Below are 20,863 nucleotides of genomic sequence, written 5' to 3' on the forward strand. Positions count from 1 at the left end.
ACACTTGGGACTTGGAAATGGGTGGATGGCACACCACTGACCACAGAGAAAGGAAGGATAACTACTTACTTTGACTACTTATCTATACAGGTTATTCTCATTGACGGCAGAAGTCGACAAAGTTGATTTTAAGCTGAACAATGTTTGGTTATTATTGAGGATTATGATGTTTTAGCCATAATGTCCGACTATTTTTAACCCCTGGTAATGCAGAATGACTTGTAATGTGAAGATAATCATCGCTGGATTTGTGAGAAAATGGTTTACCAACATGGTGAAATGGTTTACCAACATGGTAAAATGGTTTACCATGATTATCACGTTTTAGGGAAGACCCAGATGAATACAGTGTTGAAGTAACAAAAGTGTATTACTAGAACAGGGGCAGGCTATTACTAATATACTAATACTCTTAGTAAAAGTATTTATCTTCAACTCGCAATCTGTGGATTCTATTCGATAAGATAGATTGAAATTGTGTGTTAAACATCACAGCATAGTTGAAAGATATTTGGTGCGTAGAAATCCGAAGAGGGGGGCCAGCAGAGATAGGTGGGATGGGCTGAGGGAAGCTAAGGGTTGGGATGTGGAATTGGAGACAAGTGGGAGTGGAGTTGCTGGGTGGGGGATAGAATGACGGTCAAAGACAAAAGTATAAAAAATTAAGTAAAAATAATCGCCTCGGATGGATGTGGGGCAGCTCTTGGGGATCTGTGTGTGTGTGGAGGGGGGGGGGGGGGGGGGTATTGGAGGGCTGCTGGCCTGGCGGTTGAGAGCTTAGGCCGGTGGCTGATGGATCGCTAGTTCGGGTCCCCATCGACGTGCCCTTGAGCAGGGTGTTGACCCTGGTTGCTTCTGTGTGTCGCTCTGGATGGGAGTCTGTTAGATGACTAATGTGATGTAGTTGTTGAGCGGCTTCCCTGCAAGTATATTGTATGTTTTAACATTCAAAAATAAAAAATAATACCAAATTAAAATTGAACAGGGGCAGGCAAAACGACATGTAGGCAGAGTTCAGTAATCCAGATCATAATCAAAAGGTACAGAACAGCAGGCAGTCTCAGGGTCAGGGCAGGCACTATGGTCAACATCTGGAAAACTAGAAAACAGGTCCTGTAGAAAAAGACATGAGCAAGGCAAAAATGCTGGTAGGCCTGACAAGACAAGACGAACTGGCAACAGACAAACAGAGAACACAGGTATAAATACACTGGGGATAATGGGGTAGATGGGTGACACCTGGAAGGGGGTGGAGACAAGTACAAAGACAGGTGAAACAGATCAGGGTGTGACAATGATAACATACTGTAACATATACAGCAGACCCCAGTGCACACAACTTCCTTCCTTCATTCTCTCTCTCTATCTGTCTCAAAGACACACATGCACACACATGCACACACACACGCATACAAGTATGCAAACGTATTATATTTTTTGTATTTGTATATTAAAACCTCTTTAGCCGACAGTCCCCAAAATTGGGCACTGGAATTACTTTAAAAGATATTTATATGTTTACATGGCTTATTTTATTGATTTCCCACCAGTTTATAATTCAGAAGACAGCAATCCTGACCTTCCTAAGACCATGTAAAGGTCCTCTGTGGAAAAAACTGGTATTTCCGTCCCTCTGGTGGTCGGCTGCATCATTACATCAATTTATATCACTTCAAGGAAATCACTGAATGTGTCTCGAGCAGGCGGATCTAAATACATAACTTTCATAGCTCAACGATAAAGAATGTGAACTACCCACTTCCTTAAACCTAAATAAGTAAAGTAATTTTGTGTGGAAGTCAAACATTTGTTTTACGTCAGAAGCAGACACATTTTTCCCTTCTCCTTCCCCTCTCCCCTTGACTATAGGACGGAAGTATGCTGTTTAAAAGTCCCAAATGTTGATTTAGACGTTCACAAATGTAACAGATTTTGACTATTACTAATGTTTGGTAAAGTAATAAAGAAGGTGAAATATGACATATTACAAAATATGAAAAGGCTTATCATATCATAACATTTGTATATGTTTTAGTGTACTTTTATTGTGTGTTAGATCATATGGGTTGAAGTTTTTGTTTGTTTTTATCAGACATAAATAATTCCAGGTGAGTGCCAAAGGTCATAGGGGGGGCTAAATGTCTGTCAGCTCAACCACATTCCTGGTTATTTCCTGATAGTGTAGCTTCCTGTGGACCAGTAGTTATGTTTCACACATCATCAGACACAACATGAAGTCAGTACAGTAGACTCAACAGAACAGATTTTACAACAGAATTTTGTTTTTTGTATTAGCATATGAATAAAATCCTTACTTATTAGCTTCCTGTGTATTAGCAGTTATGTTTCACACTTCAGCAGATACAACATGAAGCCGTTACAGTAGACTCTTGACAAGTTCACACTCACTACTCGGGAACCAAATGAAAATATGCAAAGGTGAAGAAAATGCCATAGCACATAACAACCCATGTCGTTTTTTTGTCATCTTCCTCTATTGACACTTCCCTGGGAGTGACATCTACAGCAGATAGTCACAGAGACAAACACACACAGAGACAGACACACAAAGAGACAGACACACAGAGAGACAGACACAAGGCAGAGGCAATTAGAACACAACAAATCCACAAAGATATGCTTTATTGACAACAAAATCAACATTTTGCAATGGCCATCTCGGTCTCCTCTCCGGACTTGAATTAAATTGAAAACCTGTGGTTTGTATTGAAGAGGGCAGACCATACGTGCAGATGAAGGATATCAAGCATCTGCAAAGATTCTCTATGGAGGAATGGTTTAATATCCCTCCCAATCTCATAAAACATTTTAGAAAAAGTTTCAGTGCCGTTATCCTCGCAAGGGTAGTTTTGCAGTGTTAAAAACAGGGGCGCCAATCATTTTGACCCCTATCTTTATTAGATTTTTTTCATTACATGTTAAATCAAATATCTTTCTATGAGCAATTGTATTAGTATAAAATATCATAATAAAAAAATGTGGAGCTCAGTATTTTTATTATTTTATACAGTCTTTTTTGCTCATCTTTATCAAGGATGACAATAATTTTGGACCTGACTGTATATATTTATCTTTTTCAACAGTTTGAGTTTCTCTACAAATCAAATTTAATCAAAATGTTATTGTTACATGCGCCAAATACAACAGGTGTAGATCTTACTGTGAAATGCGTACTTACAAGCCCTTAACCAACAATGCAGTTCAAGAAATAGAGTTAAGAAAATATTTACAGGTTAGTCGAGGTAATTTGTCCATGTAGGTAGGGGTAAAGTGACTATGCGTAGATAATAAACAGCGAGTAGCAGCAGTGTAAAAACAAATGAGGGGGGGGGGGTCAATGTAAATAGTCCGGTGGCCATTTGATGAATTGTTCAGCAGTCTGATGGCTTGGGGGTAGAAGCTGTTAAGGAGCCTTTTGGACCTAGACTTAGCACTCCGTTACCGCTTGCCATGCATATGACATGGGTGACTGGAGTTTTTGACAATTTTTTGGGCCTTCCTCTGACACCGCCTAGTATATAGGTCCTGGATGGCAGGAAGCTTGGCCCTTGTAGACATTTGAGGATCTGGGGACCCTTGCCAAATCTTTTCATTCTCCTGAGGGGGAAAAGGTGTTGTCGTGCCCTCTTCCCGACTGTCTTGGTGTGTTTGGACCATGATAGTTTGTTGGTGATGTGGACACCAAGGAACTTGAAACTCTCAACCCGGCCTCAACACAAGAGTCTAGATTGGTCTGACTGAATCTGTTATACAGAGGGGACTTGCAAATGTGTGGATGGCACTCACCTGACCACAGAGAAAGAGGGAGTAACTACTTCAACAATAAGGCTTCAATTTTTATTTCCTTCAACTTTTATCTATACAGGTTCTTCTCATTTATGTTTTTAAGATGAAAAAATGTCTGGATATTATTGAGGATTATATACTGGGTGGTTCGAGCCCTGAATGCTGGTTGTCTGACAACCGTGGTACATCAGACCGGTATGACAAAACATGTATTTTTACTGCTCTAATTACATTGGTAACCAGTTTATAATAGCAATAAAGCACCATGGCGGTTTGTAATATATAGCCAAATACCACTGTGGTCTGCTGTGACAACACATACGGCAGACCACAGTGCACACAACTTCTTCCCATTACAGCAGACAGTTGATAATTTCACACTCACTACTCAGGAACCATAGCCACAACTACCCATGTTAATTTGTTTGTCATCTTCCTCTGTTGACACTTCCCTAGGAGTGGCATCTACAACAGATAGTCACACAGACAGAGACAAACTCAGAGATAAACACAAATACAGAGACAGACACACAAAGACGGACACAAGGCAGAGGCAATTAGCACACATCAAATCCACAAAGAAATGCTTAATTGACAACAAAATCAACATTTTGCAAGGGCCATTTTAGTCTCTGGACTTGAACCCAATTGAAAACCTGTGGTTTGAATTGAAGAGGGCAGACCATACGTGCATATGAAGGACATCAAGCATCTGTAAAGATATGGAGGAATGATCTAATATCTCTCCCAATCTATTAAAACATTTTAGAAAACGGCTCAGTGCCATTATCCTCGCAAGGGGAGTTTTGCAGTGTTAAAAACAGGTGTGCCAATAATTTTGACACATATTTTCTTTTGATTTTTGAAAATATTTGTTCAACAAAGTCTCTTTCTCAGAGCAATTGTATTAGTTTAAAATATCATAATATAAATGTGGAGCTCAGAATAGTAAGTTTTTTTTGCTCATCTTATCAAGGGAGCAATCATTTTGAACCTGCCTGTATATATTTATATTTTTCAACAACGTGCGTTTCTCTTCGGCCTCAACACAGGGCCAAGATCGCTCTGACTGAATCTGTTACCGAGGGGACTTGAATGTGTGAATGGCAAACCACTGACCACAGAGAAAGAAACAGTAATTACTTCGACAATACGCTTTCACATTTATTTTCATTCAACTTTTATCTCTACAAGGTAATTCTCATTGATGGGTTTTAAGAAGAGCAATGTCTAGATATTTTTGAGGATTATGATGTTTTAACCACGACATCTGACTGTTTTAATAAACCTCTAGGTATGGTATTGGCCTAACCCTGATAATGTTGGCCCTTCTGAGAATGAGGACAGTGCTGAGATGAACACAGAAACATTATCTGTCATTTGTGAGAAAATGGTTTACCAACACCATGACAACACATACTGCAGACAACTTCCTACATTTTGTCTCTCTTTCTCTCTTTCTCAAATAAAAACAAAATGTATTCATAAAGCCCTCTTTACATCAGCAGATGTCACAAAGTGTTTATACAGAAACCCAGCCTAAAGCCCCAAACAGCAAACAATGCAGATTTTTAAAATGTTTTTATTTTTGTTTCACCTTTATTTAACCAGGTAGGCCAGTTGAGAACAAGTTCTCATTTACAACTGCGACCTGGCCAAGATAAAGCAAAGCAGTGCGACGAAAACAACAACACAGAGTTACACAAACAAACGTACAATCAATAACACAAAATAAAATAAAAATAGAAAGCTCTGTGTGTGCAAATGTAGAAGAGTAGGGAGGTAAGCAATAAATAGGCCCTAGAGGCAAAAATAATTACAATTTAACATTAACACTGGAGTGATAGATGTGCAGATGATGATGTGCAAGTAGACATACTGGGGTGCAAAAGAGCAAGAAGGTAAGTAATAATATGGGGATGAGGTAGTCGGGTGTGCTATTTACAGATTGACTGTGTACAGGTGCAGTGATCGGTAAGCTGCTCTGACAGATGATGCTTAAAGTTAGAGAGGGAGATATAAGACTCCAGTATCAGATATTTACGCAATTCGTTCCAGTCGTTGGCAGCAGAGAACTTGATGGAAAGGCGGCCAAAGGAAGTGTTGGCTTTGGGGATGACCAGTGCAATATCCCTGCTGGAGCGCGTGCTACGGGTGGGTGTTGTTATGGTGACCAGTGAGCTGAGATAAGGCGGGGCGTTACCTATCAGAGACTTATAGATGACCTGGAGCCAGTGGGTTTGGTGACGGATATGTAGTGAGGGCCAGCCAACAAGAGCATACAGGTCGCAGTGGTGGGCAGTATATGGGGCTTTGGTGATAAAACAGATGGCACTGCGATAGACTACATCCAGTTTGATGAGTAGAGTGTTAGGGGCTATTTTGTAAATGATATCGCCGAAGTCAAGGATCGATAGGATAGTCAGTTTTACGAGGTTATGTTTGGCAGCATGAGTGAAGGAGGCTTTGTTGCGAAATAAGAAGCCGATTCTAGATTACATTTTTTAATTGGAGATGCTTAATGTGAGTCTGGAAGGAGAGTATGGTCTACCCAGACACCTAGGTATTTGTATATGTGCACATATTCTAGGTCAGAACCGTCCAGAGTACTGATGCTGGACGGGCGGGAGGGTGCGGGCAGCAATCGGTTGAAAAGCATGCACTTATTTTTTTTCGCATTTAAAAGCAGTTGGAGGCCACGGAAGGAGTGTTGTATGGTGTTGAAGCTCGTTTGAAGGTTTGTTAGCACAGTGTCCAAAGGGCCAGATGTATACAGAATGGTGACGTCTGTGTAGAGGTGGATCAGAGAATCACCAGCAGCAAGAGCGAAATCATTGATATATACAGAGAAAAGAGTCGGCCTGAGAATTTAACCCTGTGACACCCCCAGACTGCCAGAGGTCCGGAACACAGGCCCTCCGATTTGACACACTGAACTCTATCTGAGAAGTAGTTGGTGAACCAGGCGAGGCAGTCATTTGAGAAGCCAAGGCTATGGAGTCTGTCGATAAGAATCCTGGTGATTGACAGAGTCAAAAGCCTTGGCCAGGTCGATGAAGACAGCTGCACAGTACTGTATTTTACCGATTGCGGTTATGATATCGTTTAGGACCTTGAGCGTGGCTGAGGTGCACCCATGACCAGCTCAGAAACCAGATTGCATAGTGGAGAAGGTACGGTGGGATTCGCAATTGTCTGTGATCTGTTTATTAACTTGGCTTTCGAATAATTTTTTGAAAGGCAGGGCAGGATGGATATAGGTCTGTAACCGTTTGGGTCTAGAGTGTTTCCCCCTTTGAAGAGTGGGATGACCGCGACAGCTTTCCAACCTTTGGGGATCTCTGACGGTACAAAAGAGAGGTTGAATAGACTAGTAATAGGGGTTGCAACAATTTCGGCAGATAATTTTAGAAAGAGAGGGTCCAGATTGTCTAGCCCAGCTGATTTGTAGGGATCCAGATTTTGCAGCTCTTTCAGAATATCAGCTGTCTGGATTTGGGTGAAGGAGTAGCGGAGGGGGGGGGGGGGGGTGGGCAAGTTGCTGTAGGGGGTGCTGAGATGTTGGTCGGGGTAGTGGTAGCCAGGTGGAAAGCATGGTCAGCTATGGAAAAATTCTTATTGAAATGATTGATTATCGTGGATTTATCGGTGGTGACAGTGTTTCCTATCCTCAGTGCAGTGGGCAGCTGGGAGGACGTGCTCTTATTCTCCATGGACTTTACAGTGGAAATTGGAATTAGTACTACAGGAAGCAAATTTATGTTTGAAAAAGCTAGCCTTAGCTTCCCTAACTGACTGACTATGTATATTTGTTCCTGACTTCCCTGAAAAGTTGCATTTCGCGGAGGCTATTCGATGCTAATGCAGAACACCACAGGATGTTTTTGTGCTGGTCAAGAGCAGTCAAGTCTGGGGTGAACCAAGGGCTATGTCTGTTCTTTGTTCTACGTTTTTTGAATGGGGCATGCTTATTTAAGATGGAGAGGAAAGCCTTTTTGAAGAACAACCAGGCATCCTCTACTGACGGGATGAGGTCAGTATCTTTCCAGGATACACAGGCCAGGTTAATTAGAAAGGCCTGCTCGCTGAAGTGTTTTAGGGAGCGTTTGACAGTAATGAGTGGTGGTCGTTTGACCGCGGACACATTACACACGCAGGCAATGAGGCAGTGATCGCTGAGATCCTGGTTGAAGACAGCAGAGGTGTATGTAGAGGGCAAGTTGGTCAGGATGATATCTAAGAGGGTGCCCATGGTTGTGGATTTAGGGTTGTACCTGGTAGGTTCCTTGATAATTTGTGTGAGATTGAGGGCATCTAGCTTAAATTGTAGGATGGCCGGGGTGTTTAGCATGTCCCAGTTTAGGTCACCTAACAGTGCGAACTCTGAAGATAGATGAGGGGGGCGATCTATTCACATATGGTGTCCAGGGCACAGCTGGGGGCTGAAGGGGGTCTATAAGAAGTGGCAACGGTTAGAGACTTGTTTCTGGAATGGTGGATTTTTAAAAGTAGAAGCTCGAATTGTTAGGGCACAGACCTGGATAGTATGACATAACTCTGCAGGCTAACTCCGCCCCCTTTGGCAGTTCTGTCTTATCAGAAAATGTTATAGTTAGGGATGTAGAAGCACGGTGGCTAGGAAAAACTCCCTAGAAAGGCAGGAACCTAGGAAGAAACCTAGAGAGGAACCAGGCTCTGAGGGGTGGCCAGTCCTCTTCTGAATGTGCCAGGTGGAGATTACACATGGCCACTGAGACCAGATCGTTCTTCAAGACGTTCATAGATGACCAGCAGGGTCAAATAATAATCACAATGCAACAAGTCAGCACCTCAGGAGTAAATGTCAGTTGGCTTTTCATAGTCGAGCGTTCAGAGTTAGAGACAGCAGGTAGAAAACAGGAAAACAACAGGTCCGGGACAAGGTAGCACGTCTGATGAACAGATCAGGATTCCATCGCCACAGGCAAAACAGCAGAAATAGGATCAGCAGCATGACCAGGTGGACTGGGGACAGAGACAGCCAGGAGTCATCAGGCCAGGTAGTCCTGAGGCATGGTCCTAGGCCTCAGGTCCTCCGGGAGGGGAGAGAGCGAGAGATAGATGGGAGAATTAGAGGGGGCATACTTTAGATCACACAGAACATTAGAGAAGGCAGGAGAATTACACCAGATAAGACAGCAGAATTACACCAGAGAAGACAGGAGAATTACACCAGAGAAGACAGGAGAATTACACCAGAGAAGACAGGAGAATTACACCAGAGAAGACAGGAGAATTACACCAGAGAAGACAGGAGAATTACACCAGAGAAGACAGGAGAATTACACCAGATAAGACAGGAGAATTACACCAGAGAAGACAGGAGAATTACACCAGAGAACACAGGAGAATTACACCAGAGAAGACAGGAAAATGACACCAGATAAGACAGGAGAATTACACCAGAGAAGACAGGAGAATTACACCAGAGAAGACAGGAGAATTACACCAGAGAAGACAGGAGAATTACACCAGATGAGACAGGAGAATTACACCAGATAAGACAGGAGAATTACACCAGATAAGACAGGAGAATTACACCAGAGAAGGCAGGAGAATTACACCAGAGAATACAGGAGAATTACACCAGAGAAGACAGGAGAATTACACCAGATAAGACAGGAGAATTACACCAGATAAGACAGGAGAATTACACCAGAGAATACAGGAGAATTACACCAGAGAAGACAGGAGAATTACACAGGAGAAGACAGGAGAATTACACCAGATAAGACACGAAAATGATATCAGATTAGACAGGAGAATTACACCAGATAAGACAGGAGAATTTCACCAGAGAAGACAGGAGAATTTCACCAGAGAAGACAGGAGAATTTCACCAGCCTCCAGATACTGGAGGCTGAGACAGGGGGGGTCGTGGGACACTGTGGCCCCGTCCCCCAACCAGGCAGAATATAACACCACCCACTTTGCCAAAGCACAGCCCCCACACCACTAGAGGGATATCAACAGACCACCAACTTACTACCCTGAGACCAGGCTGATTATAACCCATGAAGATCTCCTCCACCGCACGAGTCCGAGGGGGTGCAAAATTGGCTCACTCAACCCACTCAAGTCAAGTATAGCAAAAAAGGAGACGTGACGCTACCCCTTCTAGGGACATCATGGAAAAGCACTAGTAAGCCAGTGACTCAGCCCACGTAATAGGGTCAGAAGCAGTGAATCCCAGTGGAGAGAGGGGAGCCAACCAGGCAGAGACAGCAAGGGCGCTTCGTCACTCCAACGTCTTGCCGTTCACCTTCGCACCCCTGGGCCAGACTACATTCAATCTTAGGACCTACTGAAGAGATGAGTCTCCTGTAACGACTTAGAGGTCGAGACCGAGTCTGCGTCTCTCGCATGGATAGGCAGACCATTCCCTAAAAATGGAGCTCTTTAGGAGAAAGCCCTGCCTCCAGCTGTTTGCTTAGAAATTCCAGGTAAAATAAGGAGGCCTGCGTCTAGTGAATGTGGGGTACGTGTAGGTATTTACGGCAGGACCAAATCAGAAGGATAGATAGGAGCAAGTCCATGTAATGCTTTGTAGGTTAACAGTAAAACCTTGAAATCAGCCCTGGCCTTAACAGGAAGCCAGAGGCGTAATAGAAAAAAAAGGCAAATTAAGTCATACAATCAAATTCTTGTTAAATACTGACATAACTTAAATACTCCATCTCTCTCTTTCTCTCTCACAGACACACATACAGGCACTCTCACACGCACTCTCACACGCACACCAGTATGCAAACTTGTATTACAGTTTTCCTTGGTTGCTTGAGCACATTTGTCAAAAACAAAATCAACTTTTTCAAAATGACACTCGGCCCAAAACTGAAAAAAGGTGGCCAAAATGACACATTTCATTTGCAGAATGCATTAAGACTCTCAAGACATGAAGTACATGGCACACAATCGACTACCTCCATCAAAACATACTGTGCAACTTGTTATGTAATGACCATTTTTTTCTACATCTATCAATATACCCTAACAAGGTTAACCCTCTTTTATATGTCTCTGCCATCTGTTGATACTATAAATCAAATCAAATAATTATAGTATGCAGCATAAAGACAACTAAACATATTATCACAACACGGGCTGTATTCTTTTTTCCTAAAATTATTTTTACCAAAGATGACCAACGCAGAAAGAAAGTCACTCAAGCGTATGAATGTCCAGAAACAAAAAGCTTTATTTGACCTTTTTCCATTTGAACTGAGAGCTGAACGTTCCTCTATGGGCCTCTCTTACCTCTCATTTTCCCTCTCCCTCTTACTTGGTCCATTCTTACAAACAGCAACTCAGAGGTGACCTCTTTTACTCATGAATAAGGACTGATTGAACAATTGTGCAAAGAAGATTTGCACGCGTGCAGAAGTAGTTCACAATCATGCTAGTCATTTGTATCAGCTGTGACCAAATGCTTGGATTTTGTTTGACCTGATTTACTCAACTGACTTCTGCGTTTTTTTTGGAGAGAGTTGTGTTTACTGTTTTGCAAAAATGTGCTTAGCATTTGCATAGTTTGTGAAATCAATGAGAAATGAATTACTGTTTTGCAAAACAGTATATTGTTGTGCTCATTAAGTTATGATGGCACTCAAGTGGACCCCAGGTTCATTAAAAGTGTCTTAGCAATCGAGAAAAACTGTAATACCTTCCTACCTACTTCCTGATAATGTGGCTTCCTGTGTACCAGTGGTTATGTTTCACAACATGAAGTCAGTCCAGTAGACTCAACAACAGAATAGTTTTACAATAGAAGTTGATTATTTTGCACATAATTTTTTTTGTATTAGCATATTAATAAAATCTCTACTTCTTATCTTCCTGTGCACCAGTAGTTATGTTTCACACATCGTCAGACACAACATGAAGTCAGTACAGTAGACTAATACGTGTAAACTCACTACTCAGGAGACAAACACAAATATGCAAAGGAGAAGCTGTAGCCACAACTACCCGTGTCATTTTCTTATACCTCCCTAGGGGTTACATCTTCACACAGATATAGACAGACACACAGACGATACAGAGACAGACACGAACACAGAAACAGACACAGAGACAGACACGAGGCAGAGGTGAAGATATCACTATAACCTGAGACTTAACGTAAAGTACAATTACAGCACATAGTACAAGAAGCATCAGGCATTGCTGAAGATGTCTGAAGCCATCTATGACAAGCCAGACATGACCAAGAAAGTCAAGTTTGACAGAGGTGAGACGGAGGAGAGGATTGTGGATATCTACGTCAGTGCAGACACCCTGAGAGACCACGAGACCAGCACCAAGACAGAAGATGTAGAACACACTTCAACTAAAGGACCGGGAGACCAGCACACAGGTAACACACACACACACACACACACACACACACACACACACACACACACACACACACACACACACACACACACACACACACACACACACACACACACACACACACACACACACACACACACACACACACACACACACACACACACACACACACACACACACACAATATACACACATACTATACACACACATCTTTTTACATGTACATAGGGCCTGATAGCACAGGGAAGAGACCCTTCCTAGCTGTTGCGGTGTGTCTGGGGCTGCTGTGTGTTCTCCTACTGGCTGGGATCATAGGCCAGTCTGTCCACTGTAAGTATAGCTAAATTGTAATCACTAGAATTCACTGGCAGTCCCGTTCGTAAAATCTGATTAGTGAGCAACTTTTCAAGGCCAACTACAGACCAGTTACAACAACGTGACTAAAGAGGGAGACCAGCTACAGACCAGATACAACAACCTGACTAAAGAGAGAGACCAGCTACAGACCAGATACAACAACCTGACTATAGAGAGAGACCAGCTACAGAGGGAGAAAGATGATCTTTTGGAAAAGTTCTCTAATTCGGGTGAGTTTACCTAATACACGATCATAACATTAATTGTACATGTTCAATACCCACAGGACCGTAGCTACATGAGGACATTGAGGGGCTGACCTCAGTAACTGTTTCTAATGAGAAAAATGTATGAAATAGATTCTTGATCTGACTGAGTTCTAATCGCTCCTCTTTGCAAACGAGTGGAATCAAGAACAGTGGTTTGTTTGTTAAGTTTGCCAACGTCAACCCGGATTTGCATCCTGGATTCGCCTTTTAAGCAGCACTTTCACCACTATCTCAAACGGCTAACTCCTCCCTCTCGCGGCACAGGCCGAGGGCATGAGACGTGAAACGAACTACCCCAGCTCGTAGTCCTCGTAGTCTGCTCAAGCAGACACTAGATACGCTGCTCACTGTGTGCGAAATGCCAGACAAAAGTACATTTTAAAACCGACCAGCATCTCCTGCCGTGTCTACAGACATCCCCAAACAAATACAAGTTGAATCTTGGAGAATGAGTATAAAACTGTTTAATAGTCGCTTATAGATATGTCAGTCAGTCATGTTTATCCAATTACCCCCCACAAACTCAGTAACAGACAGAGTCACAATCACACAGGTATCCATAAAATCTATGATTTAGTCTTACAGTCAATATGTCACAAACTCATTGCTATAACACCATGTGAAAGAATTGCTAGAATTTCCATTCATTTGAAATAAATAAGCAGTACATTTGTAATGATCTGTCATCATGCCTGTAGGATTATGAAGCAGAGACTTCTATTGCAGTCATGTTGACGGGCTCTGGGTAGTATTACTTAGCCAGCTAGAAGGATGAAGTAAGACGGTAATGTTAAAAGGAGCCTACCTCAGCAGGAGCAAAAAAATAGGCTACTAAGCTCTCATAATAACTTTGCTTCACAAAGATTAGGCTACTAAGACAAACAGTGATGTGGCGCTCAGTTGTGAGGCTGAGGCAGGCTGCAATGCATGCTGGAGAAGGCAGAGGAAACAGAGAGAGAGAGGAAGCAAGGCAGAGAGAGGTTAATACAGTGGTTCCCAAACTTAGGGTTGGGATCCCATGTGGGGTCCCCTGACTAAATCTGTATCAAAGAAGTTAGGAACTAAAAGAAAATATGTGTTTAAATATGAACATATTCACATGGCCTGTCTTCCCTGTAGTCCTACATTTAAATGGTCTCAAAATGCAACAATGCAGGTGTAAAATAATCCTACATTTCCTTTATGTCACTGGTTGTTCTTCTTATCTCGATCACCACTGAAGTTTATAGTTGACCTATTACCCATCTTTTTTAACCACAACATCACTGATATTAACACAGAATCCTTAGTGATATTCAGATCATTAATGTAATGTGATAACATGATCATCTGTGTTCTCCATTGATATCTGTTTGTGCGGAGCTTGATTAGTAATGCCTAGGAATACAAATGTGAACACAATGTCTGTTGAGAAAAGCCATATCTATGTAAAGAGATGATGAATTATGCAGTTCAACAATACAACTGACTGAACAGTCACTGACGCTACTTGTCAGTGAAACTCATTTCTCATATTCATATTCTCGTATTCTCATTTCTCGTATAACATTACTATTGTCTAGCTACTAGGCTGTGTGTTTGTAGATCAACTGAGGTGAATGAACCTACAGAAGCCAAGGTGATAAAGGCTGGGGTCATTTTTGATTGTTTTTGCTGTTCTCCAAATAGCATTTTAAAGTTTTTTTATTTCATAAAAATGCAGTACTTTTGGGGAAGTTTCTATACAATTAATCCCGCTGTCTTACGACCTCACTAAAACTCAAACCCTGGTTACGGCCCTGAACGCACACTACAATGTTGTTTGTATTCTTTCATTAACGAGTGTAGAATAATGAGATGGCAATGAATGTTTTAACTAACCTGTTCTGAAGGCTGGAACAAGTTTGAATCCTGTTGGTACTTTGTCTCTACTGAGAGAGAAACCTGGAGTGAGAGCAGAGAGGACTGTCTGGAGAGAGAAGCAGACCTGGTGATCATAAATAGCAGAGAGGAACAGGTGAGTGAGTGGGGGGATAGATAAATACATAGAGAGAGTGAGTGAGTGAGTGAGTGAGTGAGTGAGTGAGTGAGTGAGTGAGTGAGTGAGTGAGTGAGTGAGTGAGAGAGACATAGAGAGACATGATAAACATCTTTTGATCATTATTAATTTATCTTTCTCAACAACAGACATATCTCTTTAGCCTCAAAAAGGGAGTCTGGATCGGTCTGACTGACAGTGAGACTGAGGGGTCCTGGAAATGGGTAGACGGCACACCACTGAACACAAGGTGAGAGATTTGACCATCCAGTTGTGATATGGAGACTTTGAAAACAAATGATATTGCTTCAGATCTTTTTCATAAAAACAAATGTTTCCCTTCATAGATGTCATTCAATGAGCTCTATAGATGAATCATAGACACCAAGCATTATTTTCATCACTATATATATGTTTTTTACTTTTTGTTGGTGGTCCACATCTGACAGCGTGTGACTTTAAAGCTGAAAAAAATACAGGCATTATTTATTTAATTTAGAATGATGTTTTACTGACAGTGTGTCTGTCTGGTTCTCTGTGTTGTTACCATAGTTACTGGGGGAGCAACCAGCCTAGTAAAGATGGTGATCATTCAACCAATCAGAAGAAGGACTGTGTTGAACTACAAGGTGGACAAGATCAGCCTGAAAAGACATGGAATTATTTAAAGTGTGATAAAAAACGGAACTGGATTTGTGAGAAGTGTAATAAATAACCTACTGCAACAACTACCCCTCCCCCTCTCTCTCTCTCGCTCTTTTCATCTCTATGACTCTCTCTCTCTATGACTCTCTATGACTCTCTCTTCATCTCTCTGACTCTCCCTCTCTCTTTCTGTCTCCATCCCTACTCATTTATGTTTGTTTCATTCTGAACATATGAATCAAATTCCCATCTACTTCCTGGGATACATTAGTAGCTTCCTGTCTTCAGTAGTTAAATGATGATCAGGTCACTCTGAGGAAGATGTCAGCTTGATGTTGAAATGTCAGTCACCTGTTCACATCCTGTACAATGTATTAGTGAGCAATAACAAATCAATCTCTGCCTTTATTTGTTGACTGATCCAACTCCTTTTTACCTCGAACTTGTCCATTTGGAAGTTTTCCTTGGCAAGCCATTCTCATATTTTCATACAATTTTTCAATCAAGGTCTGGTAAGTCTACACTATCGACTCAGGAATCAGATGAATATGTTTCAAGGAAAAGAACATGTCCCAACCTCAACCACCATGTTACTTTTAGTTTATCTTCCTCTTTTTACATTTCCCTTTCTTCTGAGGACAACATATCAAAAACACTTAGTCTCAGAAATGGACACAAAGCGAACACTAACACAGGAGCAGTGATAGGTTCAGAACCTGAGTAGACTTTGCTGTATAGTATATAGTCAGAAAACACAATGCGTTGTTGGAGATGTCTGAGTTCATTCATGACAAGCCAGATGTGACCAAGAAGGTCAAGTTTGACAGAAGTGAAGCTGAGGAGAGGATTGTGGACATCTACGTCAGATCAAACAAGCTGAGGGACCATGAGACCAGCACCAGACAAAGAGGTAGAAGACACTTCTCTAAAGAACGGAACGGGAGGTCAACCTAATACACACACAATCTTTCTCTCCAACACACACACACACACACACACACACACACACACACACACACACACACACACACACACACACACACACACACACACACACATGTGCAAATACACACACACACTCACATGTGCAAATACACACACACACACACACACACACACACACACACACACACACACACACACACACACACACACACACACACACACACACACACACACACACACACACACACACACACACACACACACACACACACACACAAACACACACACAAAATGCAAAGAAAAACTATAAACACATATTTTATAACACAGGGAAGAGTCCTTCATATCTCTTGAAGTGTTGTCCTACTGACTGGGATCATAGGCCTGTCTGTCCACTGTTGGTAAATGTCTCTCAGATTTTTCTTAGTTTATAAGACCAACTCACCTGCAGAAAGAGTCTTCTTAGTTTATAAGACCAACTCACCTGCAGAAAGAGTCTTCTTAGTTTATAAGACCAACTCACCAGCAGAAAGAGTCTTCTTAGTTTATAAGACCAACTCACCTGCAGAAAGAGTCTTCTTAGTTTATAAGACCAACTCACCAGCAGAAAGAGTCTTCTTAGTTTATAAGACCAACTCACCTGCAGAAAGAGTCTTCTTAGTTTATAAGACCAACTCACCAGCAGAAAGAGTCTTCTTAGTTTATAAGACCAACTCACCTGCAGAAAGAGTCTTCTTAGTTTATAAGACCAACTCACCTGCAGAAAGAGTCTTCTTAGTTTATAAGACCAACTCACCAGCAGAAAGAGTCTTCTTAGTTTATAAGACCAACTCACCAGCAGAAAGAGTCTTCTTAGTTTATAAGACCAACTCATCTGCAGAAAGTCTTCTTAGTTTATAAGACCAACTCACCTGCAGAAAGAGTCTTCTTAGTTTATAAGACCAACTCACCTACAGAAAGAGTCTTCTTAGTTTATAAGACCAACTCATCTGCAGAAAGAGTCTTCTTAGTTTATAAGACCAACTCACCTGCAGAAAGAGTCTTCTTAGTTTATAAGACCAACTCACCTGCAGAAAGAGGCCAAATACAGACCAGTTAGAAAAACCTGACAGAGGACAGAGACCAGTTTTAGAAAGAGTGTGTAACGGCTGTCCTCGCTGACAGACGGAGAGGACCAAAACGCAGAGTGGTTAGTGTTCATTATTTAATGAAAGTCAACAAAACACTTCAAAATACAAAACAACCAACGTGACAAAAACCGAAACAGTCCTGTGTGGCACAAACACTGACACAGGAACAAACACCCACAAAACACACGTGAAACCCCGGCTGCCTTAGTATGATTCTCAATCAGGGACAACGATTGACAGCTGCCTCTGATTGAGAATCATACCAGGCCGAACACAAACCCCCAACATAGAAAATCACACATAGACAGCCCACCCCAACTCACGCCCTGACCAACTAAATAAATACAAGAAAAAGGAAAAACAGGTCAGGAACGTGACAGAGTGATACCAGCTACAACACAATGAATGAAGAGAGAGACCAGCTACAGATTAGTCATTAGTTACAACACCCTGACTGAGGAGAAAGAAAAGCGACAGTGGGAGAGAAGAGGACCTTGGACCTTCTTTATTTATACACTGCTCAAAAAAATAAAGGGAACACTTAAACAACACAATGTAACTCCAAGTCAATCACACTTCTGTGAAATCAAACTGTCCACTTAGGAAGCAACACTGATTGACAATACATTTCACATGCTGTTGTGCAAATGGAATAGACAACAGGTGGAAATTATAGGCAATTAGCAAGACACCCCCAATAAAGGATTGGTTCTGCAGGTGGTGACCACAGACCACTTCTCAGTTCCTATGCTTCCTGGCTGATGTTTTGGTCACTTCTGAATGCTGGCGGTGCTTTCACTCTAGTGGTAGCATGAGACGGAATCTACAACCCACACAAGTGGCTCAGGTAGTGCAGCTCATCCAGGATGGCACATATATGCGAGCTGTGGCAAGAAGGTTTGCTGTGTCTGTCAGCGTAGTGTCCAGAGCATGGAGACGCTACCAGGAGACAGGCCAGTACATCAAGAGACGTGGAGGAGGCCGTAGGAGGGCAACAACCCAGCAGCAGGACCGCTACCTCCGCCTTTGTGCAAGGAGTAGCAGGAGGAGCACTGCCAGAGCCCTGCAAAATGACCTCCAGCAGGCCACAAATGTGCATGTGTCTGCTCAAACGGTCAGAAACAGACTCCATGAGGGTGGTATGAGGGCCCGACGTCCACAGGTGGGGGTTGTGCTTACAGCCCAACACCGTGCAGGACGTTTGGCATTTGCCAGAGAACACCAAGATTGGCAAATTCGCCACTGGCGCCCTGTGCTCTTCACAGATGAAAGCAGGTTCACACTGAGCACGTGACAGACGTGACAGAGTCTGGAGACGCCGTGGAGAACGTTCTGCTGCCTGCAACATCCTCCAGCATGACCGGTTTGGCGGTGGGTCAGTCATGGTGTGGGGTGGCATTTCTTTGGGGGGCCGCACAGCCCTCCATGTGCTCGCCAGAGGTAGCCTGACTGCCATTAGGTACCGAGATGAGATCCTCAGACCCCTTGTGAGACCATATGCTGGTGCGGTTGGCCCTGGGTTCCTCCTAATGCAAGACAATGCTAGACCTCATGTGGCTGGAGTGTGCCAGCAGTTCCTGCAAGAGGAAGGCATTGATGCTATGGACTGGCCCGCCCGTTCCCCAGACCTGAATCTAATTGAGCACATCTGGGACATCATGTCTCGCTCCATCCACCAACGCCACGTTGCACCACAGACTGTCCAGGAGTTGGCCGAAGCTTTAGTCCAGGTCTGGGAGGAGATCCCTCAGGAGACCATCCGCCACCTCATCAGGAGCATGCCCAGGCGTTGTAAGGAGGTCATACAGGCACGTGGAGGCCACAAACACTACTGAGCCTCATTTTGACTTGTTTTAAGGACATTACATCAAAGTTGGATCAGCTTGTAGTGTGGTTTTCCACTTTAATTTTGAGTGTGACTCCCAATCCAGACCTCCATGGGTTGATAATTTTGATTTCCATTGATAATTTTTGTGTGATTTTGTTGTCAGCACATTCAACTATGTAAAGAAAAAAGTCTTTAATAAGAATATTTCATTCATTCAGATCTAGGATGTGTTATTTTAGTGTTCCCTTTATTTTTTTGAGCAGTGTATTTTCCGTGGTATTGTTAACCTCTAACGAGCCTCTACCCCGGGTCCGGGATCACCCCCCATCCCCCCACACACTGATTAGCATAGCTAGCATAGCTTCACAAGTAGATAGTAGCATCTAAATATCATTAAATCACAAGTCCAAGACACCAGATGAAAGATACAGATCTTGTGAATAAAGCCACCATTTCAGATTTTTAAAATGTTTTACAGGGAAGACAAAATATGTAAATCTATTAGCTAAACACGTTAGCAAAATACACCACTTTTCTAACTCCATCAGTTTCTTACTACTTCAGGTGCTATCACCAATTCGGCTAAACTAAGATATTGATAGCCACTAACAAAGAAAAAACCTCTTCAGATGACAGTCTGATAACATATTTATGGTATAGGATAGGTTTTGTTAGAAAAAAGTGCATATTTCAGGTAGAAATCACAGTTTACAATTGCACCTACCATCACAAGACGACTAGAATTACTATAGAGAGCAACGTGTATGACCAATTTACTCTTAATAAAACATTTCATAAGAATAGACAAAGCATAGCAATGGAAAGACCCAGATCTTGTGATTCCAGACAATATTTCAGATTTTCTAAGCGTTTTACAGCGAAAACACAATAAATCGATAAGTTAGCATACCACATGTGAAAACGTTACCAGAGCATCGATTCCAGCCAAAGAGCGCTATAACGTAATCACCGCCAAAATATATTAATTTTTTCACTAACCTTCTCAGAATTCTTCCGATGACACTCCTGTAACATCATTTTACAACATACATATACAGTTTGTTCGAAAAGGTGCATATTTAGCCATACAAAACCGTGGTTATACAATGAAAATAGTAGCAACTCAAGCATCAAAATGAGGGACGTCAGCTTTCAGAGTGATCTAGTTTAATCGAAAGCTAATCATATACTTGACTAAAAAATACAGGGTTGACAGGAATCGAAAGACAAATTAGTTCTTAATGCAACCGCTGACTTACATTTTTAAAATTATCCTTACTTTTCAATACAGGGTTCGCCAAGTGACGCGATAACAAACAAAATGGCGAAATATGCGTTTAAAATATTTCGACAGAACAACGATTTATCATATTAAATATTGCTTACTTTGAGCTGTTCTTCCATCAGATTCTTGGGCAATGTATCCTTTCTATGTTGTAATCTTCTTTTGGTCGATAGATGTCCTCTGTCCTTCGAAATATCCACTAAC

General features: G+C 42.1%; 1 protein-coding gene across 2 annotated transcripts; it reads left to right on the forward strand.

Annotated features, from left to right (window-relative positions):
* Positions 1–10,837: 10,837 nt before the first annotated feature.
* LOC139578902 (CD209 antigen-like protein C) lies at positions 10,838–15,867 on the forward strand. 2 transcript variants are annotated; one of them, XM_071407030.1, is made up of 6 exons: positions 10,844–12,202; positions 12,412–12,513; positions 12,594–12,770; positions 14,681–14,805; positions 14,976–15,076; positions 15,379–15,867. In XM_071407030.1, the coding sequence occupies exons 1-6, from the start codon at positions 12,019–12,021 to the stop codon at positions 15,539–15,541; spliced, it is 852 nt and encodes a 283-aa protein (XP_071263131.1). In that variant the 5' UTR covers positions 10,844–12,018; the 3' UTR covers positions 15,542–15,867. The 2 variants fall into 2 exon arrangements, with proteins under 2 accessions (XP_071263132.1, XP_071263131.1); XM_071407031.1 differs by lacking the exon at positions 12,412–12,513 and having other exon boundaries at positions 10,838–12,202.
* Positions 15,868–20,863: the final 4,996 nt, after the last annotated feature.

Source organism: Salvelinus alpinus, chromosome 6 (genome assembly GCF_045679555.1).
Source record: "Salvelinus alpinus chromosome 6, SLU_Salpinus.1, whole genome shotgun sequence".
NCBI classification, from domain to species: Eukaryota; Metazoa; Chordata; class Actinopteri; order Salmoniformes; family Salmonidae; genus Salvelinus; species Salvelinus alpinus.